The following is a 23,902-nucleotide window of genomic DNA, read 5'->3' as shown; positions in this document are numbered from 1 at the left end:
ATCATGCTGTAACAGTTTCAAGAAAGAATGAAAAAAAATTGAAATACATTGCTGCAAACAACTAAGTTTGCCGAAAATTAGTTCCGGAATGTCACCGTTCACACAGGCAAATGCCTCCGCATAACCCAGACCTCCGGGTATAGTTAGACACTATATATGTTCGCGTGCTTCGCGGAGACGAGCAGGACCCGTCTCAGTCTTCGGGTAAAGGCGAGCGAAGTCTTAATCAGTACATGGCTAAGTGCCAAAAGGTACGCATAAAACGTGGACAATGGGTGGTGAAAAAAGTAAATGAAATCTGAACAGAGATGGACTTTTTCTTTGATAAAGACACATGATTGACTATCAGTGTGTGAAATTGCAAGACATGGTTCAAGTATTGCAAGAGAATTAACATTTTATCTGAAAACTGACTCTATAAACTGACTCTATAAACTGACTCTATAAACTGACTCTATAAACTGACTATATAAACTGACTATATAAACTGACTCTATAAACTGACTATATAAACTGACTATATAAACTGACTATATAAACTGACTATATAAACTGTGATGCTGGACGTACTTTCTTACGAAAAAAATGGCACCCGATGGAAAACCGTCGTTATAAAGCCAAACACACGCCAGATAAAAAAAAATCGCAACTGTAGCAACAGTGCAAGCTAGTGAAGTGGACATTCGGCCGGGTGTTCCGAGTTTAGCAGACGAGGCATTGAAAAAGTTTGGAAGGAAGTAGCGGGTATGGGTCTTTAAAGTGGACAAACAAGATACATAACGGACACAAAGTGATAATACATGGTATTAGGACTTATCTGTGTGAGTTGTCGTCCCCCCCCCCCCCCCCCCATCCCCCCTTACCCGGCAAGTGTACCTTTTTTCACACCTAAACTACGACTTGTTCAAAAAAGCAACTCGTGTTAATCTGGTACGACACAGCAAGCGATGTAGTATTCACTATGTACTTTCTAAATACATCTTAGCACACAGCGGTAATCACATGCGGCATGCTCAAGACTCTCATAGAATATACACAAGTTTGCTGAATTCCAGAGCATTGTTCACATACTCTTTCACTTGTGGATTAATATGTTTCCTTTGTTGTATTTATCCCATTAATACTATGTAGTGAATTGTCCTATAGAAAGAACGCGTTTGTAGATTTGAGAGCCAATACAAAACTATAATCTTTTTTTTTCCAAATGAACGAAACTATATGTCTTCCTACGTTTTAAATATTTTCACCAATAAACAATTTCACCGTTTTTAAATCCCTTTGTCAAGAATTATTTTATAGATTTGTTCATGTGCTTTTAAAGTCATGATTTTATGTAAGCATGTGGTCAGGAAGTTATAATTACTTATATGGCTCATAGTGGACAGCGCAGCGTGTACGATCAAATAATGACTCCGAATAACTTTCATGTACTTCAAAGTTTCTAGGTTGCCGGCTGTCTTTTTCAAATCTCCTTCTATGAGTATTCTCAAAAGTAAAATTTGCACAGAGGCTGCGCTTCGTTTCTACTTTCTGACGGGCAGAAAATTTCATTTTTTCAAAAGAAAGACTGGCTTGGTTTTTCCAGCAAACAAAGGAGCTCTGGAAGCTCTGTTCAGCTGTGACTGTGACCTCATCAACGATTGCTTGGACATTCTGACCCGCCGCCTGGACGCCTTGGAAGCCATGGTCGGTGCTACACACCCGCCATACACAGGGGCCCCACTAACAGCAGGTCCAACAACGGCAGGTCCACCAACAGGGGGTCCATCAACAGGAGGTCCATCAACAGGGGGTCCATCAACAGGAGGTCCACCAACAGCAGGTCCAACAACAGGAGGTCCACCAACAGCAGGTCCACCAACAGGAAGTCCATCAACAGGAGGTCCATCAACAGGAGGTCCATCAACAGGAGGTCCATCAACAGGAGGTCCATCAACAGGAGGTCCAACAACGGCAGATCCTACAACAGGAGGTCCATCAACAGCAGGTCCACCAACAGGAGGTCCAATAACAGCAAGTCCAACAACAGGAGGTCCACCAACAGCAGGTCCACCAACAGCAGGTCCACCAACAGCAGGTCCACCAACAGCAGGTCCAACAACGGCAGATCCTACAACAGGAGGTCCATCAACAGCAGGTCCACCAACAGCAGGTCCACCAACAGCAGGTCCACCAACAGCAGGTCCACCAACAGGAGGTCCAATAACAGCAAGTCCAACAACAGGAGGTCCACCAACAGCAGGTCCACCAACAGGAGGTCCACCAACAGCAGGTCCACCAACAGCAGGTCCAACAACGGCAGATCCTACAACAGGAGGTCCATCAACAGCAGGTCCACCAACAGCAGGTCCACCATCAGCAGGTCCACCAACAGCAGGTCCACCAACAGCAGGTCCACCAGCAGCAGGTCCACCAACAGCAGGTCCATCAACAGGAGGTCCACCAACAGCAGGTCCACCAACAGCAGGTCCACCAACAGCAGGTCCACCAACAGCAGGTCCACCAACAGCAGGTCCATCAACAGGAGGTCCACCAACAGCAGGTCCACCAACAGCAGGTCCACCAACAGCAGGTCCACCAACAGCAGGTCCACCAACAGCAGGTCCACCAACAGCAGGTCCACCAACAGGGGGTCCACCAACAGCAGGTACACCAACAGGGGGTCCACCAACAGCAGGTCCACCAACAGCAGGTCCACCAACAGCAGGTCCACCAACAGCAGGTCCACCAACAGCAGGTCCACCAACAGGGGGTCCACCAACAGCAGGTCCACCAACAGCAGGTCCACCAACAGGGGGTCCACCAACAGCAGGTCCACCAACAGCAGGTCCACCAACAGGAGGTCCATCAACAGGAGGTCCATCAACAGGAGGTCCAACAACGGCAGATCCTACAACAGGAGGTCCATCAACAGCAGGTCCACCAACAGGAGGTCCAATAACAGCAAGTCCAACAACAGGAGGTCCACCAACAGCAGGTCCACCAACAGCAGGTCCAACAACGGCAGATCCTACAACAGGAGGTCCATCAACAGGAGGTCTACCAACAGCAGGTCCACCAACAGCGGGTCCACCAACAGCAGGTCCACCAACAGCAGGTCCACCAACAGCAGGTCCACCAACAGCAGGTCCACCAACAGCAGGTCCACCAACAGCAGGTCCACCAACAGCAGGTCCACCAACAGCAGGTCCACCAACAGCAGGTCCACCAACAGCAGGTCCACCAACAGCAGGTCCACCAACAGCAGGTCCATCAACAGGGGGTCCACCAACAGCGGGTCCACCAACAGCAGGTCCACCAACAGCAAGTCCATCAACAGGAGGTCCACCAACAGCAGGTCCACCAACAGCAGGTCCACCAACAGCAGGTCCACCAACAGGGGGTCCACCAACAGCAGGTCCACCAACAGCAGGTCCATCAACAGGGGGTCCACCAACAGCAGGTCCACCAACAGCAGGTCCACCAACAGCAGGTCCACCAACAGCAGGTCCACCAACAGCAGGTCCACCAACAGGGGGTCCACCAACAGTAGGTCCACCAACAGGGGGTCCACCAACAGCAGGTCCACCAACAGGGGGTCCACCAACAGCAGGTCCACCAACAGCAGGTCCATCAACAGGGGGTCCACCAACAGCAGGTCCACCAACAGCAGGTCCACCAACAGCAAGTCCATCAACAGGAGGTCCACCAACAGCAGGTCCACCAACAGCAGGTCCATCAACAGGGGGTCCACCAACAGCAGGTCCACTAACAGCAGGTCCATCAACAGGGGGTCCATCAACAGGAGTTCCATCAACAGGAGGTCCATCAACAGGAGGGCCATCAACAGGTGGTCCATCAACAGGAGTTCCATCAACAGGAGGTCCATCAACAGGGGGTCCATCAACAGGAGGTCCATCAACAGGAGGTCCATCAACAGGAGGTCCACCAACAGGAGGTCCACCAACAGCAGGTCCAACAACAGGGGGTCCACCAACAGCAGGTCCATCAACAGGAGGTCCACCAACAGCAGGTCCACCAACAGCAGGTCCATCAACAGGGGGTCCACCAACAGCAGGTCCACTAACAGCAGGTCCATCAACAGGGGGTCCATCAACAGGAGTTCCATCAACAGGAGGTCCATCAACAGGAGGGCCATCAACAGGGGGTCCATCAACAGGAGTTCCATCAACAGGAGGTCCATCAACAGGGGGTCCATCAACAGGAGGTCCATCAACAGGAGGTCCACCAACAGGAGGTCCACCAACAGCAGGTCCAACAACAGGGGGTCCATCAACAGCAGGTCCATCAACAGGAGGGCCATCAACAGGAGGTCCATCAACAGGAGGGCCATCAACAGGGGGTCCATCAACAGCAGGTCCATCAACAGGGGCCCCACTAACAGGAGGTCCTATAACAGCAAGTCCACCAACAGCAGGTCCACCAACAGCAGGTCCATCAACAGGGGGTCCACCAACAGCAGGTCCACTAACAGCAGGTCCATCAACAGGGGGTCCATCAACAGGAGGTCCATCAACAGGAGGGCCATCAACAGGGGGTCCATCAACAGGAGTTCCATCAACAGGAGGTCCACCAACAGCAGGTCCACCAACAGGGGGTCCACCAACAGCAGGTCCACCAACAGCGGGTCCACCAACAGCGGGTCCACCAACAGCAGGTCCACCAACAGCAGGTCCACCAACAGCAGGTCCACCAACAACAGGTCCACCAACAGCAGGTCCACCAACAGGGGGTCCACCAACAGCAGATCCACCAACAGCAGGTCCACCAACAGGGGGTCCACCAACAGCAGGTCCACCAACAGCAGGTCCATCAACAGGGGGTCCACCAACAGCGGGTCCACCAACAGCAGGTCCACCAACAGCAAGTCCATCAACAGGAGGTCCACCAACAGCAGGTCCACCAACAGCAGGTCCACCAACAGGAGGTCCACCAACAGCAGGTTCATCAACAGGGGGTCCACCAACAGGGGGTCCATCAACAGCAGGTCCATCAACAGGAGGTCCATCAACAGGGGGTCCACCAACAGCAGGTCCACCAACAGGGGGTCCACCAACAGCAGGTCCACCAACAGCAGGTCCACCAACAGCAGGTCCACCAACAGCAGGTCCACCAACAGCAGGTCCACCAACAGGGGGTCCACCAACAGCAGGTCCATCAACAGGAGGTCCACCAACAGCAGGTCCAACAACAGGGGGTCCATCAACAGCAGGTCCATCAACAGGAGGGCCATCAACAGGAGGTCCATCAACAGGAGGGCCATCAACAGGGGGTCCATCAACAGGAGTTCCATCAACAGGAGGTCCATCAACAGGGGGTCCATCAACAGGAGGTCCATCAACAGCAGGTCCATCAACAGGGGCCCCACTAACAGGAGGTCCTATAACAGCAAGTCCACCAACAGCAGGTCCACCAACAGCAGGTCCATCAACAGGGGGTCCACCAACAGCAGGTCCACTAACAGCAGGTCCATCAACAGGGGGTCCATCAACAGGAGTTCCATCAACAGGAGGGCCATCAACAGGAGGTCCATCAACAGGAGGGCCATCAACAGCAGGTCCACCAACAGCAGGTCCACCAACAGGGGGTCCACCAACAGCAGGTCCACCAACAGCGGGTCCACCAACAGCGGGTCCACCAACAGCAGGTCCACCAACAGCAGGTCCACCAACAGCAGGTCCACCAACAACAGGTCCACCAACAGCAGGTCCACCAACAGGGGGTCCACCAACAGCAGATCCACCAACAGCAGGTCCACCAACAGGGGGTCCACCAACAGCAGGTCCACCAACAGCAGGTCCATCAACAGGGGGTCCACCAACAGCGGGTCCACCAACAGCAGGTCCACCAACAGCAAGTCCATCAACAGGAGGTCCACCAACAGCAGGTCCACCAACAGCAGGTCCGCCAACAGGGGGTCCACCAACAGCAGGTTCATCAACAGGGGGTCCACCAACAGGGGGTCCATCAACAGCAGGTCCATCAACAGGAGGTCCATCAACAGGGGGTCCACCAACAGCAGGTCCACCAACAGGGGGTCCACCAACAGCAGGTCCACCAACAGCAGGTCCACCAACAGCAGGTCCACCAACAGCAGGTCCACCAACAGCAGGTCCACCAACAGGGGGTCCACCAACAGCAGGTCCACCAACAGCAGGTCCACCAACAGGGGGTCCACCAACAGGGGGTCCACCAACAGCAGGTCCACCAACAGCAGGTCCACCAACAGCAGGTCCACCAACAGCAGGTCCACCAACAGGGGGTCCACCAACAGCAAGTCCACCAACAGCAGGTCCACCAACAGGGGGTCCACCAACAGCAGGTCCACCAACAGCAGGTCCATCAACAGGGGGTCCACCAACAGCGGGTCCACCAACAGCAGGTCCACCAACAGCAAGTCCATCAACAGGAGGTCCACCAACAGCAGGTCCACCAACAGCAGGTCCACCAACAAGGGGTCCACCAACAGCAGGTCCACCAACAGGGGGTCCACCAACAGCAGGTCCACCAACAGCAGGTCCACCAACAGCAGGTCCACCAACAGCAGGTCCACCAACAGCAGGTCCACCAACAGCAGGTCCACCAACAGCAGGTCCATCAACAGGAGGTCCACCAACAGCAGGTCCATCAACAGGGGGTCCATCAACAGGAGTTCCATCAACAGGAGGGCCATCAACAGGAGGTCCATCAACAGGAGGGCCATCAACAGGGGGTCCATCAACAGGAGTTCCATCAACAGGAGGTCCATCAACAGGGGGTCCATCAACAGGAGGTCCATCAACAGGAGGTCCACCAACAGGAGGTCCACCAACAGCAGGTCCATCAACAGGGGGTCCACCAACAGCAGGTCCACCAACAGCAGGTCCACCAACAGCAAGTCCATCAACTGGAGGTCCACCAACAGCAGGTCCACCAACAGCAGGTCCACCAACAGGGGGTCCACAAACAGCAGGTCCTCAAACAGCAGGTCCACCAACAGCAGGTCCACCAACAGCAGGTTCACCAACAGCAGGTCCACCAACAGCAGGTCCACCAACAGGGGTTCCATCAACAGCAGGTCCACCAACAGCAGGTCCACCAACAGGGGGTCCACCAACAGCAGGTCCACCAACAGCAGGTCCACCAACAGGGGGTCCACCAACAGCAGGTCCACCAACAGCAGGTCCATCAACAGGGGGTCCACCAACAGCAGGTCCACCAACAGCAGGTCCACCAACAGCAAGTCCATCAACAGGAGGTCCACCAACAGCAGGTCCACCAACAGCAGGTCCACCAACAGCAGGTCCACCAACAGCAGGTCCACCAACAGCAGGTCCACCAACAGCAGGTCCATCAACAGGGGGTCCACCAACGGCAGGTCCACCAACAGCAGGTCCACCAACAGCAAGTCCATCAACAGGAGGTCCACCAACAGCAGGTCCACCAACAGCAGGTCCATCAACAGGGGCTCCACCAACAGCAGGTCCACCAACAGCAGGTCCATCAACAGCAGGTCCATCAACAGGAGGTCCATCAACAGGAGGGCCATCAACAGGAGGTCCGTCAACAGGAGGGCCATCAACAGGGGGTCCATCAACAGGAGTTCCATCAACAGGAGGTCCATCAACAGGGGGTCCATCAACAGCAGGTCCATCAACAGGAGGTCCACCAACAGCAGGTCCATCAACAGGGGGTCCATCAACAGGAGTTCCATCAACAGGAGGGCCATCAACAGGAGGGCCATCAACAGGAGGGCCATCAACAGGGGTTCCATCAACAGGAGTTCCATCAACAGGAGGTCCATCAACAGGGGGTCCATCAACAGGAGGTCCATCAACAGGGGGTCCATCAACAGGAAGTCCACCAACAGCAGGTCAACCAACAGCAGGTCCACCAACAGCAGGTCCACCAACAACAGGTCCACCAACAGGGGGTCCACCAACAGCAGGTCCACCAACAGCAGGTCCATCAACAGGGGGTCCACCAACAGCGGGTCCACCAACAGCAGGTCCACCAACAGCAGGTCCACCAACAGCAGGTCCACCAACAGCAGGTCCATCAACAGGAGGTCCACCAACAGCAGGTCCATCAACAGCAGGTCCATCAACAGGAGGTCCATCAACAGGAGGGCCATCAACAGGAGGTCCGTCAACAGGAGGGCCATCAACAGGGGGTCCATCAACAGGAGTTCCATCAACAGGAGGTCCATCAACAGTGGGTCCATCAACAGGAGGTCCATCAACAGGAGGTCCACCAACAGGAGGTCCACCAACAGCAGGTCCATCAACAGGGGGTCCACCAACAGCAGGTCCACCAACAGCAGGTCCACCAACAGCAACTCCATCAACTGGAGGTCCACCAACAGCAGGTCCACCAACAGCAGGTCCACCAACAGGGGGTCCACAAACAGCAGGTCCACCAACAGCAGGTCCACCAACAGCAGGTTTACCAACAGCAGGTCCACCAACAGCAGGTCCACCAACAGGGGTTCCACCAACAGCAGGTCCACCAACAGCAGGTCCACCAACAGGGGGTCCACCAACAGCAGGTCCACCAACAGCAGGTCCACCAACAGCAGGTCCACCAACAGGGGGTCCACCAACAGCAGGTCCACCAACAGCAGGTCCATCAACAGGGGGTCCACCAACAGCAGGTCCACCAACAGCAGGTCCACCAACAGCAAGTCCATCAACAGGAGGTCCACCAACAGCAGGTCCACCAACAGCAGGTCCACCAACAGGGGGTCCACCAACAGCAGGTCCACCAACAGCAGGTCCATCAACAGGGGGTCCACCAACGGCAGGTCCACCAACAGCAGGTCCACCAACAGCAAGTCCATCAACAGGAGGTCCACCAACAGCAGGTCCACCAACAGCAGGTCCATCAACAGGGGCTCCACCAACAGCAGGTCCACCAACAGCAGGTCCATCAACAGGGGGTCCATCAACAGGAGTTCCATCAACAGGAGGGCCATCAACAGGAGGGCCATCAACAGGGGGTCCATCAACAGGAGTTCCATCAACAGGAGGTCCATCAACAGGGGGTCCATCAACAGGAGGTCCATCAACAGGAGGTCCACCAACAGCAGGTCCTTCAACAGGGGGTCCATCAACAGGAGTTCCATCAACAGGAGGGCCATCAACAGGAGGGCCATCAACAGGAGGGCCATCAACAGGGGGTCCATCAACAGGAGTTCCATCAACAGGAGGTCCATCAACAGGGGGTCCATCAACAGGAAGTCCATCAACAGGAGGTCCATCAACAGGGGATCCATCAACAGGAGGTCCATCAACAGGAGGGCCATCAACAGGAGAGCCATCAACAGGGGGTCCATCAACAGCAGGTCCATCAACAGCAGGTCCATCAACAGGAGGTCCATCAACAGGAGGTCCATCAACAGAAGGTCCATCAACAGGGGGTCCATCAACAGCAGGACCATCAACAGGGGGTCCATCAACAGCAGGTCCATCAACAGGGGATCCATCAACAGGAGGTCCATCAACAGGAGGTCCATCAACAGGGGATCCATCAACAGGAGGTCCATCAACAGGGGGTCCATCAACAGGGGGTCCATCAACAGGGGGGCCATCAACAGGGGGGCCATCAACAGGGGGGCCATCAACAGGAGGGCCATCAACAGGAGGTCCGTCAACAGGAGGGCCATCAACAGGGGGTCCATCAACAGGGGGGCCATCAACAGGGGGTCGATCAACAGGGGATCCATCAACAGGAGGTCCAGCAACAGGGGGTCCATCAACAGGGGGTCCATCAACAGCAGGTCCATCAGCAGGAGGGCCATCAACAGGGGGTCCATCAACAGGGGATCCATCAACAGGAGGTTAACTTTTTCCGTCAGTTTGGAAAATAGCCCACGTTTCACCAGTTCATAAAAAGGGAAACAAAGCAATCTCCCTCCTAAGCTGTGTTGGCAAAACACTAGAGAAATGTATACAAATTCATGTCTTTGACTACTTAAAGCAAAACAATATCATTACAGAGTCGCAGTCCGGTTTCATCCCTGGTGACTCAACTGTTTACCAGCTTCTTACAATATACAATGACATATGCAAATCACTCGATAATAGAATAACTACCCAAGCAATCTTCTTTGATATATCCAAAGCATTCGATAGAGTTTGGCACAGGGGCTTATTGCATAAACTCGAAGCCGCTGGAATTAACGGGCCATTATTAAACTGGTTTACAGACTACCTAACAGATCGAAAGCAAGCAGTTGTATTAAAAGGCAGTAAATCAACTTATCTTCCAGTAGTAGCGGGAGTTCCTCAAGGTTCAGTGCTTGGACCTTTGCTCTTACTAATTTATGTAAACGACATTGTACGTGATATAGAATCTACGATTAAGCTTTTTGCTGACGACACTAGCATGTACTTGTCTTTAGCCAACCACAACATCCGTGCCGAAATTTTAAACTCAGATCTTGAAAAAATTGTAAATTGGGCAGAAACATGGAAGGTAGCATTTAACCATGCAAAAACTGAATTGGTGAACTTTTTTACACAAAGAACCCCTGATATCGCAGATCTAAACTTTGGCAATACCACCCTTGAAAGTTCTCAAAATCACAAACACTTAGGAATAATAATACAAAACAACTGTAAATGGGATGAACATATAAAATCTCTTGTTGCAAAGTGCAGAACTCTTGTAGCTTGCTTGCGTACATACAAATATAGACTGAGTCGAAAATCATTGGAAATTATGTTTAAATCCTTCATTCTACCACACTTTGATTATTGCGACATAATATGGGACAACTGTAGCAAAACCCTAACAGATGAACTCGAAAAGTTAAACCTAGATGCAATACGAACAATCATCGGAGCTGTCCGCGGAACCAGTCACTTTAAGCTTTACGGAGAATCTGGACTCTAATCATTATCTGAAAGGCGTAACCGTCATAAACTAACAATGTTCCATAAAATTATTCACGACAAGACCCCCCCATACCTACAAGCAGCACTCCCACCTCTCGTAGCAGCCAACAACCCCTACCACAGACGCCGCCCCTTAGAACGAAGTATACCCCCACATCGAACAGAAACGTACAAAACATCCTTTTTTCCTGCGACAACAGTACTCTGGAACCAACTACCTGAACAAATACAGTTAACCGACTCCCTCGGGGAATTTAAACATTACTTAACAAAAGACGACACACAAATTCCCGTTTACTTCTACAGTGGCAGTCGACAAACACAAATAATCCACACAAAAATGAGACTTAATATTAGTGATCTAAAGAAAGACTTAGTTGAGCGACACCTTGCGGAAAACAGCGTATGCGACTGTGGTGATGGAACAGAAACTGCAACACACTTCTTACTAGAATGCCGTTTACACTTAGCTGCAAGAAACAACACAATCAACAAACTAACCAACAACCTCATACACACAGATATTCTACTTCATGGAAACCTCTCCTTGCAAACAAAAATTAACAAAAAAATCTTTTTAACAGTGCAGGAATTTATTGGACAGTCCGGCCGTTTCGAACAGATAAACATGTAAAGTGAAAGCAAAATCGATACGTCTACTCGTCTCTCTCTCTCTCTCTCTCTCTCTCTCTCTCTCTCTCTCTCTCTCTCTCTCTCTCTCTCTCTCTCTCTCTCTCTCTCTCTCTCTCTCTCTCTCTCTCTCTCTCTCTCTCTCTCTCCCCCTCTCTCTTACTCGCTAACACCATAAATATTATATATGTATTCTTAAACGGATTTTTGTTTTGATGTACAATTTTCATTCAATTTTCCTTTCATGTTTGCTTGCTTTTCATTTAAACTGTACAATAGCCGCCATTTATATGTAATTTTCTAGAAAACTGTAAACACCACTATAAGCATTATGCTTGTTGTTGTTTACTCAATATGCGTTTTTTGTAAATAATGCACAAACGTTGAATAAAACAGTTTAAACCAACAGGAGGTCCAACAACAGGAGGCCCAACAACAGCAGGTCCAACAACAGTGTCAACTACAACAGGCCCAACTACAACAATGTCAACTACAACAGTGTCAACTACAACAACCCCTTACGTTCCCCACAAGGGTAAGTTTTGTGTATCTTTAACTTCCCACCTCTATTTGTGAACAACAACAATCAAATTAATTTCAATCGAAAAATAGGCAAAGAGTTACTTGGTTAAAATTATATGTGTCAACAAACCCCTGTAACCATAATATAAGCAATTGAATGATCGCCCGGTGAAGGAAAACAAATCCGAATAAAAATAATGCTATATTTGAAAATTAGGCCTACTATTATAAAAATATTCTGTCACATCTCTTAATAGCAGATCATCTTGAGCTTACTTAAATTACTCTTCGTGAAAGTAGTGTTATTTAATAGTTGAAACTGCAGAAAACATTTGCAACGGTTTAGATTTATCTCATTTCCCTTTGAAAGAAAACCTAACACTGTATCAATCAAATGTCTTTTTTTTACCACTAGCGAAAGAAAATGTGTATTATTCAAAAGACTTTCAACAAATAGGATCATTTGATTTACACCTTCGTATGAAATCGATCTTTTGGCCAAAGAAAGCACAATGACTGACTGCCGCATCGTATTCTTCAAAAGACATTGATAAATCTCACCGAAGCTCAAATAATTACGCTCTTTGCGTTCTACTTCTTGTTTTTCTTCTCAATCTCTACTCTTATAATCACCCTTTCTATACTGTTCAAAAAAAGAAACGCATAGTTGCTACTTGCCAAATTTGTTTTATTTTTCGAAAAAATTAACAGAAAATCCAATATTTAGATTATTTGTTTGAAATTTGGTATGGACACAGTTGAATGCACACACAGTTCATTTGCATCTTCAAATCAATCAGTCAATCAATACGATTGGGTGCCGAGGCTGTCAAGTCAGTAGGGGGTGTGACTGCCTTGAGCAGCAACAACTGCCCGGCACCTTCTGGGCATGGACTGGATCAGATGCCGGATATCTTGCTGTGGGATGGTGTCCCACTCCTCCTGAAGTGCCTGCAATAGATCGCGGTGATTTGCCGGCGCTTCTTCTCGCCTGCGCACACGTCTGTCCAATTCATCCCAGAGGTGTTCTATCGGGTTCATGTCTGGCGACATGGATGGCCAGGGAAGCACCTGGACATGGTGGTCGGTGAGGAACTGGGTGGTGAGTCGTGCTGTGTGCGGGCGAGCGTTGTCCTGCTGGAATATGGCATCCTGGTCAGCCAGAAGAGGAAGGGCGTGTGGGCGCAGAATTTCCTCCACGTATCGCTGGGCAGTTATGCGCCCTTGGACGTGCACCAGGGTGCTCCTTCCAGCGGTATTGATCGCCCCCCACACCATGACGCCTCCACCACCATGAACGGGTGCCTCATCCACACAGTTGGGCGCGTAACGTTCGTTTACTCTCCGGTAGACCCTCCTCCGACCATCATGTCGCTGGAGCAGGAAGTAGGACTCGTCGCTGAACCACACGTGTCTCCAGTGATTACGGACGGTCCAGCGAAGGTGCTGGTTGCCCCACTGCACTCGGTTCTGGCGATGGCGGCGGGTGAGGACAGCTCCTCTGTGAGGTCTGCGAGCTCTCAAACCAGCTTCATGCAGGCGGTTCCGCACGGTCTGGTCCGATAATCGGTGTGGCCCGGGGAGAGCCTGGACAGAAGATGAGGCCGACAGGAAACGATTCCGGAGGTGGCGGAGCCGTATGAAGCGGTCGTGAGCAGCAGTTATCGCCCTTGGTCTTCCCGCTCGTGGCAAGTCAGCAACGGAGCCAGTGGCTTGAAACCTGACCCACAGTCTACTGATGGTGCTCTGGGACACGTGGAAGTGCCTGGCGATTGCACTTTCACTTTGGCCTGCTTGTAAACGACCCAATGCAATTTGGCGGTCTTCTCTGCTCAATCGGGCCATCTTTCGTCGCTGAATTGTCGTCTGATTTCTTTGTGGCGAACAATCCGCTTTTATGGGTTTTGGAAGACATGGTGAGAGCTCAATATTCCCCGAGTTTCACGAGATTACACTGAAGCATGACGAGTGGTCATGCCAAATGAGCAATTTTGACATTGTAGCCACTGATAACGCATGCGTCACGTGCAGAGCTCACTTGTGGCAATGGACGAAAGGTCGACGACCAGATAAACATTTTCTGCAGTTTGGTGGATATCCTTGTAGCCATATAACTAAATTAACCAAATATTACAAGCTATGCGTTTCTTTTTTTGAACAGTATCCATTCAGTCAAGTCAGTTTTACTAAATGTAATTTACGGAAGACTGGGAATCGAGACGAGGGCACAGGTGTGTGTGTGTGTGTGTGTGTGTGTGTGTGTGTGTGTGTGTGTGTGTGTGTGTGTGTGCGCGCGCGCGCGTGTGTGTGTGTGTGTCAGTGTGGGTGTGTGTATAATGTGTGTGATTATGTGTGTGTGTGTGTGTGTGTGTGTGTGTGTGTGTGTGTGTGTGTGAGTGTGTGTGTGTGTGTGTGTCAGTGTGGGTGTGTGTATAATGTGTGTCTGTGTGTGATTATTTGTGTGTGTGTGTATATGTGTGTGTGTGTGTGTGTCAGTGTGTGTATAATGTGTGTCTGTGTGTGATTATGTCTGTGTGTGTGTGTGTGTGTGTGTGTGTAGCGCAATTCCTAGAAAACGAGATCTTCAGGAAACTGTACAGGCGAATCATTTTTAGATAATATCCCCATAATTGTTTTCTATTGTTTCAATAAACGTCTTTGTTGACGAAATATCCTACTTTCAAGAAAAGTTATTAAAGCGGCAATGTGATAAATCAAATTGACAGATATGTTCGTCAAATATTCTTTGACCCAGTCCGGACTATGGGATTGGAAGGCAAAAAATTAATTGACCCAGTCCGGTCTAAGGGATTGGAAGATGAACAATGAATTGACCCGGTCCGCACTATGGGATTGAAAGGCGAAAAATTAATATATCAGTTCGTTCATTGAAAATATTGTGTAAATTATAACACAATCGCTTTAACAATCTTTAACATGTTTTCAATAGACGACCTGCGCCATAGGCGAGAGCCGCTAAGTCGAGCAATATCCAGGTCACCTTGCGGTCTTGCGAAATGTGTCTCAGATTGCGGGCAAGCAGAAGTCTATCATACTAGAAGTACTCTACTACCATTACTATCAGTCGACACGCGGTGATACATAAGCCCTTTGACCTTTTCTTGGGGATATCCCGTACTAAAAATAGACACGGGATTGTAGGAAAGCTGTTCAAGGGCACTTACGCACTATATTTAGGTATGTTACAAAAAAATTCAAAATTTTCATTTAACATTTTGATCTATATCACTTGAAAGAGCAGAAAATCAGCATTCCAATGGTATATATAACTTTGAGATTGGATAAGTGTAACCCGAGTTATGAATTTTTAAAGTAATAAAATTCGTAATAGAGGCAAAGAGGATAAATTGAAACCATTTTTGACATCTTTCAGCTAAAATTAACTGTAACTACTAACTCACACATTTGTTTATCAATATTGTTCAATTTGGTATCAAAAGAAAGGTTCAGAGCTCTATCTAAACAACTATAAAAAATAAAAAATAAAAATTTTTTTTTTAGTAAGTTAGTATGAAACTGAGAGCAGACGAACTTTACCGACCGCCATGTTGGATGTGAATACAACATGGGTGACAATCCGGGCGCAAAGCGGCGCATCCGTTAAAAGGTACTTCGCATCGCTTTATCGACTTGAAACTTTGGGAAACAGCAGGAAAATGGTCAAACTAACTGTTCAGAGGGGTCTCATAAGAGTTCAAAGGCTATAAATTGGTTTATAAAAGTACCTCTTTTGTGTCTTCTTCGCCCGATATTCTGGCCGGCGAGCTCGACAGTGTTGGACTCGCCATCTTTCTCAATCTTAAAGTCAAGAATGTGCTCTACGTCTTCGACAGGGTGCCCATGTGATGTAAATTTGGACAAGAATAGAAAAGAGGACCCCAAAACTGAGACAGTGTGAGTGATCAGAAAATGGGGGACCATTTTCAATGACGTCAAAAATCATTGAGCTGCGCACGCATTTTGTAACATACCTACTATATTCGATGTTCAATTCACGACTTAAAACCTTTGGGATAAATCAAACAGAATAAAATACAAGAATATAGAGTTCAGAAAAGAAGAACAAAAGTTGAAAATTAAGTAAAAATGTTTTACAAAAGACTTGCCAATTACGGAACTCGAACTCAAGACTGCCGGCACTGGAGGCAAGACTGCCGGCACTGGAGGCAAGACTGCCGGCACTGGAGGCAAACGTACTACAGTCAAACCTGTCTAAAGAGACCAATCAAGGTACTGAGCAAAAGTGGTCTCTTTAGACAGGTGGTCTTTATGGACAGGTGATGATTTATATAGTCGTACAAACCGTTGGGGATCCTTTGGGGCGGTCTTAAAGGGCAGGTGGTCTTTATGGACAGGTGGTCTCCGGGGCAGGTTCGACTGTCACACCCTGCCAACGAGGCACACAAAATTTAAGCGTGAAAACTAATACTTGAACTGCAAACATACCTTCTACGTGCCCGGGTTCTCGATCGAGCATTTGTCGACTCGTCGGAGTCGCCGTTCGTATTTGTGTTTTGTACGTTTTCTTGATCTCATCATTACATGTAGTCGCGGTGTTACCTATAAGGCATTACATTTTCAACAAAGCCGAGGTTATTAAAAAAACAGAAAAAAGAATGAGTAATTCGGGGGAAATTGTCCCTCTGGAATTACTTAATAATTAAGCAAATTTTGATTATTTCGATTCATTACATCATCCGAAACGTTTGGAATGAATAAAATATAAGAATTTCGAGTTCAGAATAAAATAATTGCATTCGACTGAAGAGGATCGAACCCGGGACCACAAAAGTCAGGATTAGCGCATGATCGGGTGCTTTACCAACTGAGCTATTCTGTCGCACTATGGGTGAGGGAGATTTTAACTTCAAATATTACATTGAGTTCTCGAGTGTGGCGCCAACTCGAGTTTCCGAGTCTCTCCGTTCGTATTTGTGTACAGTTCTCTTTATCTCACTGTTCGAGGCAAGTTAGGTTAATAACTGACCCTATGCTACCGTTCACTTCGTATGCGTTTGGAAAGCAATATCAAGTAGTAACCATTTCAAGCGGGACCAACATTATGTTATGGCCTGGCTTCGAAATGCATTGACCAATCGCTAAAATGCGCTGACGTCATTGCATGAAAGGATTTCGAACCCAAACTCCTCTATTCTAGATGACATACAAAGGATTTTGTTCGGAAGGACGACGATCTATTGACGGTTTATCATATACTGTTCAAAAAAAGAAACGCATAGTTGCTACTTGCCAAATTTGTTTTATTTTTCGAAAAAATTAACAGAAAATCCAATATTTAGATTATTTGTTTGAAATTTGGTATGGACACAGTTGAATGCACACACAGTTCATTTGCATCTTCAAATCAATCAGTCAATCAATACGATTGGGTGCCGAGGCTGTCAAGTCAGTAGGGGGTGTGACTGCATTGAGCAGCAACAACTGCCCGGCACCTTCTGGGCATGGACTGGATCAGATGCCGGATATCTTGCTGTGGGATGGTGTCCCACTCCTCCTGAAGTGCCTGCAATAGATCGCGGTGATTTGCCGGCGCTTCTTCTCGCCTGCGCACACGTCTGTCCAATTCATCCCAGAGGTGTTCTATCGGGTTCATGTCTGGCGACATGGATGGCCAGGGAAGCACCTGGACATGGTGGTCGGTGAGGAACTGGGTGGTGAGTCGTGCTGTGTGCGGGCGAGCGTTGTCCTGCTGGAATATGGCATCCTGGTCAGCCAGAAGAGGAAGGGCGTGTGGGCGCAGAATTTCCTCCACGTATCGCTGGGCAGTTATGCGCCCTTGGACGTGCACCAGGGTGCTCCTTCCAGCGGTATTGATCGCCCCCCACACCATGACGCCTCCACCACCATGAACGGGTGCCTCATCCACACAGTTGGGCGCGTAACGTTCGTTTACTCTCCGGTAGACCCTCCTCCGACCATCATGTCGCTGGAGCAGGAAGTAGGACTCGTCGCTGAACCACACGTGTCTCCAGTGATTACGGACGGTCCAGCGAAGGTGCTGGTTGCCCCACTGCACTCGGTTCTGGCGATGGCGGCGGGTGAGGACAGCTCCTCTGTGAGGTCTGCGAGCTCTCAAACCAGCTTCATGCAGGCGGTTCCGCACGGTCTGGTCCGATAATCGGTGTGGCCCGGGGAGAGCCTGGACAGAAGATGAGGCCGACAGGAAACGATTCCGGAGGTGGCGGAGCCGTATGAAGCGGTCGTGAGCAGCAGTTGTCGCCCTTGGTCTTCCCGCTCGTGGCAAGTCAGCAACGGAGCCAGTGGCTTGAAACCTGACCCACAGTCTACTGATGGTGCTCTGGGACACGTGGAAGTGCCTGGCGATTGCACTTTCACTTTGGCCTGCTTGTAAACGACCCAATGCAATTTGGCGGTCTTCTCTGCTCAATCGGGCCATCTTTCGTCGCTGAATTGTCGTCTGATTTCTTTGTGGCGAACAATCCGCTTTTATGGGTTTTGGAAGACATGGTGAGAGCTCAATATTCCCCGAGTTTCACGAGATTACACTGAAGCATGACGAGTGGTCATGCCAAATGAGCAATTTTGACATTGTAGCCACTGATAACGCATGCGTCACGTGCAGAGCTCACTTGTGGCAATGGACGAAAGGTCGACGACCAGATAAACATTTTCTGCAGTTTGGTGGATATCCTTGTAGCCATATAACTAAATTATCCAAATATTACAAGCTATGCGTTTCTTTTTTTGAACAGTATATAAAGGGAAGCAAGCGGTTAAAAACGGGTGTCGATAGAGCCAATTCTTTTCTTTCTTTTCTTTATTTGGTGTTTAACGTCGTTTTCAACCACGAAGGTTATATCGCGACGGGGAAAGGGGGGAGATGGGATAGAGCCACTTGTCAATTGTTTCTTGTTCACAAAAGCACTAATCAAACATTTGCTCCAGGGGCTTGCAACGTCGTACAATATATTACCTCACTGGGAGAATGCAAGTTTCCAGTACAAAGGACTTAACATTTCTTACATACTGCTTGACTAAAATCTTTACAAACATTGACTATATTCTATACAAGAAACACTTAACAAGGGTAAAAGGAGAAACAGAATCCGTTAGTCACCTCTTACGACATGCTGGGGAGCATCGGGTAAATTCTTTCCCCTAACCCGCGGGGGGGATAGAGCCAATGAACAGTGATGTAAACTTGTAGTATTTCATCCACTTATGGGACAAGTTTATTCGAACTGCCCGCGGCTTCAAAGAGCGAGGTGCGACTGAGTAGATCTATCCATGTGGATCAAAGGGCCCCACTGATATACGCACACACAACAAAACTTTAACGAGATTTTTAACTACCCATCTATCTAATCATCATCGTTTTATGTTTATATGCAACGCATAAACACAATTAAAGTCCATGAATATAAAACAAAATCAAACGCGGACGTTCATAATAACGTTTCATTCGTTGGTTTTGTTTGAGTTGTTTTGCATCAGAGTCTCAGTGTTGGATGATTAACTCTTATCTCGCCAATCTGGGAAAATAAAGCTGCGTTTTTTGGGTGTTTTTGTTTATGACAAGACTAACAACCATGCAACACAAATATCCCCCATCATGCTAAGGGGAGATAATCAATGAAACACAAGCCTTATGATCAGTCAAGTTCAATTTTACTGGACTGATAAATCAACATAGGTAAAGGTTTTGGCATAAAATGGGCACGGATTGGCGGAAGATAAGCATGGCTAAGGGGGGGTAACTGCTTTATTGTAAAATTCCATCCCTCCAAAAGCTGGGTCTGGTTTAACTGGCAACAACGGGTCTGAGATCCACTGCAAACCTTCATTTGCCCCTGAGTCAGCATGGTCGGGGTGTGAAACCATTACCATGTGCTTGCTTTCCGGCACCCATGCTGCTGTTTTGCGGGGCTTTGCTACCAGCCCCAGGCCTCAGATCTGGAGGGAGCAGGGTCCAGAACCGGCCACGGGATATCCCATCCCGTGGTTACGCTTGCCACATCCCGTGGTTCGCTTGGGCTCACCTGTGGACCCTGCGTAAGTCCGGTAACAATTTACCAAATTACAGCCGAATGCAGTGTCCCCCTTTACCATGCTTATCTCCCGCCAACTGTACCAGGTGACAAGAAATGCAACAAATAATAGTTTAAAATTGCGAAATATGCAGCCACGTGTTTCAGTCACACCCCTCGCTAGTGCCTGGTCTAGTAAGGCCACGTGTTTCAGCCACACCCCTCGCTAGTGCCTGGTCTAGTAAAGCCACGTGGGAAGGTTTGACTCAATAAAAGCAAGAATATTCACTCTTTCACAACCTAAACAAACCTAACAAAGTTATTTCCGCACTTCGTCCGTCTGTTTGAGACACCGTTTTTTGAATGTAACATTTGTTTTGTCCACGCAGGTGCTCTTCGTCTAGTGGGCGGATCCAGTAGCAAGGAAGGCCGTCTGGAGGTGTTCCTGCACGGCCAGTGGGGAACAGTCTGCCAGAACAAGTGGGGCAAGCGTGATGCCAGAATTGCCTGCAGGCAGTTGGGATTGCCCAGGTCTGATGCTCTGTTATTCAAGTGCGTGTGTGGGTCGGTGGAGTGGGAGTGTGTGTGTTCATGTGTGTGAGTGGGGTTGGGGTGTGTGTGCATGTGTGGTTTGCGGGTGTGTGCGTGTGCGTTTGTGAGCACGCATGTGTGTTTGTGTGTGCGTGTGCGATATATGTGGAAGTGTTACTGCTGACCCACTGTTTATGTGCCTAAGGAGGGATACGGGGGATGGCGTTTGTGTGTGAGCTTTCTTGCGTGCTTGCATTAAAGGACACCAATTATCCCAATCCATCTGTTCGGGGCATCCATCCACACCTCTTCCCGTTCTAACCTACTCGTCATAACAAAAAGTACACACATACATTTAGCTATAGATCTTTGCGATGCGGCCAGTTATATCAAAACCAAGTATATTGCCAGAACGAAGGTCATTCATTCCCCTACCTTTTGCGAATTTGATTTTGGGGGGTGTGTCCTAGGTCTCCGGTCCACTGCATAAACACTAATTCATGAAAAATGAAACTCTTTATTCCATACAGTAGGGGAATGTCCAAATATCTTTCTGGCAATACACATGGTTTTAATATAACTCGCCGCATCACACAGATCTACAGCTAAATGTTTGTGTGTACTTTTTTTTATGACGAGTAGTGTAGTTCAGGGCAACTATGCTCAGGCTAATCCAACTGTTCATTTTTTTCAGCCGACACGCCATCGCCTACAGGGGAAACCGAGCGCCTAAGAGCCCCTTTGGTCCCGGAACTGGCACCATCTGGCTTGACCAACTTCGATGCAGGGGTACAGAGCGGAAGCTCATTTCTTGCCATGGCGATACTGACGGACGAAACAACTGCAACCACTCTCAAGACGTTGGACTCCGCTGCCACTAAGATGATCTAGGATTGTGTAATGAATGCCACATTCCTTACACTTTTTCAGCGTATGTTCGGTACGCCTTCCTGTCTGTTTTAGTGCCAGCAACACTTTGTCATGAGGTTTATGTCGTCCAAACTCCGCTTTTCTGCCTTTCTTTTGGGCATAGTATAGCAACTATTAGTTGCTATACCTTTGGGGTTTTTCTGTGTCTCACGTGTGCATCCACTGTTGATAAGATAGGAATATGCCAGTCTAGTTTAACCCCCCCCCCCTCTTATGACCTCAACCATTGGAAAATCAGGTTTCAGAAAAGAGGGAGTCTTAAAATGAGGATAAGTTTACAGAGGGTATGAACAGAAAGTCTGAAAAAAGCAACGTCTTAAAATGAAGATAAGTTTACAGAGGGTATGAACAGAAAGTCTGAAAAAAGCAACGTCTTAAAATGAAGATAAGTTTACAGAGGGTATGAACAGAAAGTCTGAAAAAAGCAACGTCTTAAAATGAAGATAAGTTTACAGAGGGTATGAACAGAAAGTCTGAAAAAAGCAACGTCTTAAAATGAAGATAAGTTTACAGAGGGTATGAACAGAAAGTCTGAAAAAAGCAACGTCTTAAAATGAAGATAAGTTTACAGAGGGTATGAACAGAAAGTCTGAAAAAAGCAACGTCTTAAAATAGGGGAAACCTTAAATTGGGGGGGGGGGGGGGGTGTTTAACAGGGGGTTCCACTGTACCTTTCTGACATTCATCTTGAACGTAGTAACTATAAGCTTTCTTCTCTATTTAAATGCAAGCAAGACTTTGTGTCATCCACATTTCGCTTTCTTGTCCGTATGCCTAATACCAGAGACATAGATAGAAGAGATGCGAAGCGCTGTCTTCCCACTTGCGTTATCCTCGCCTACGGCAGGGGCAAGTAATCCTCCCACTAGCGCCAAGCTGGCAATTGTTCGCGTACTCTTCGCCTACGACAGGGGCAAGTAATCCTCCCATGACTGGCGCCAAGCTGGCAATTGTTGTGTTTTTAAAGAGTTATAACTGTTTCATAGAAAATCATAGATAATAAAACATGCAAAATGTTGATTATTTCCACTCAAGAGAAACAGAAAATCACAAGAAGAAGACTATTGCATTATTTGGTGATTAGAAGATGAATCCTAAAGTAAGCAATTTCGCTCATTTCTCCTTAAAAACTTTTTATCCACACGCCAGTGTATGTGCGAGAACCACTTGAGTGAGACTTATAAGCATCAAATTTAATTACAGCGCGTCAAAAATTATACAAACAGATTAATGTATACACCAGTAATGCATTTGCCAGTCAAGGGAAAGCAAAGTTTCGCACAAAAGAAAATATTAGCTCCCAAACATTGCCTCCACGCACAATGGACTTAGAAACAATGGCCGCAAGAACAGAAGGAACCGTTTTTGACTCACTTCGGGAAGCCAATCCTCTCAAATGCATTCGTGTGCACACTATTGAAGCTACAGAATATGAATCAAGTTTACCGTACACTGATATCTCTCGTCTGAAGCTGGATATATCCAAAGAAATATGACAGAAAAGCACTTCAAATCGGTGTCAGAGAGCAAGCGAACAACTTAGTACGGGATGGCGCAAGGTCACGCTGACCGAGCGCGGCCCGCGTAGCCTAAGAGTTCACGCGAGCGGCCCTCGATTCGCATCTCTGTATGTATGTCTCTGCTAATACTCATTCTTTTGTTGTTGTTTCTTTTTTTGTCAAACAGGCAAAACTTTATATCAAATAATTCGTTTTCTGATGTATGCCCATGGTTTTTCTCTTGTGAAAGATTGTGTGTGTCCTCACGCTACTTAAGTTATACAGGTATACAGATCTCTCTCTGTAAAACCACTTACCTTATACAGGTATACACATCTCTCTCTGTAAAACCACTTACCTTATACAGGTATACACATCTCTCTCTGTAAAACCACTTACCTTATACAGGTATACACATCTCTCTCTGTAAAACCACTTACCTTATACAGGTATACACATCTCTCTCTGTAAAACCACTTACCTTATACAGGTATACACATCTCTCTCTGTAAAACCACTTACCTTATACAGGTATACACATCTCTCTCTGTAAAACCACTTACCTTATACAGGTATACACATCTCTCTCTGTAAAACCACTTACCTGGTGCAAATAAAGATTGATTCCTATTATTTTACCTTTATTTTTTACTTGAAAATTGCTGTGTGTGTATGTGTGTGTGTGTGTGTGTGTGTGTGTGTGTGTGTGTGTGTGTGTGTGTGTGTGTGTGTGTGTTCTTTCTTTATTTGGTGTTTAACGTCGTTTTCAACCACAAAGGTTATATCACGACGGGGAAAGAGGGGAGAGGGGATAGAGCCACTTATCCTACATACGTGAGAGAGACACCCGTGAGATAATAATCGTTCAAATCACACGTGTGTA

The 23,902-nt window shown here is 48.1% G+C and overlaps 2 protein-coding genes across 2 annotated transcripts; both read left to right on the top strand.

The window, feature by feature from the left end:
* The first annotated feature begins 1,339 nt into the window (after positions 1 to 1,339).
* Positions 1,340 to 9,869, top strand: LOC138981880 (putative uncharacterized protein DDB_G0282133). The gene is made up of 10 exons (XM_070355020.1): positions 1,340 to 1,344; positions 1,715 to 2,722; positions 2,768 to 3,112; positions 3,203 to 4,702; positions 4,748 to 5,677; positions 5,765 to 6,063; positions 6,275 to 6,393; positions 6,513 to 7,027; positions 7,103 to 8,452; positions 8,543 to 9,869. The coding sequence occupies exons 1-10, from the start codon at positions 1,340 to 1,342 to the stop codon at positions 9,867 to 9,869; spliced, it is 7,398 nt and encodes a 2,465-aa protein (XP_070211121.1).
* Positions 9,713 to 23,652, top strand: LOC138981058 (macrophage scavenger receptor types I and II-like). Its single transcript, XM_070353861.1, has 4 exons — positions 9,713 to 9,817; positions 11,917 to 12,042; positions 20,449 to 20,590; positions 21,285 to 23,652. The coding sequence occupies exons 2-4, from the start codon at positions 11,991 to 11,993 to the stop codon at positions 21,469 to 21,471; spliced, it is 381 nt and encodes a 126-aa protein (XP_070209962.1). The 5' UTR covers positions 9,713 to 9,817; positions 11,917 to 11,990; the 3' UTR covers positions 21,472 to 23,652.
* Positions 23,653 to 23,902: the final 250 nt, after the last annotated feature.

This window comes from Littorina saxatilis, linkage group LG12, assembly GCF_037325665.1.
Source record: "Littorina saxatilis isolate snail1 linkage group LG12, US_GU_Lsax_2.0, whole genome shotgun sequence".
Lineage (NCBI taxonomy): Eukaryota > Metazoa > Mollusca > Gastropoda > Littorinimorpha > Littorinidae > Littorina > Littorina saxatilis.
This window is presented reverse-complemented; position numbering and strand designations above follow the sequence as displayed.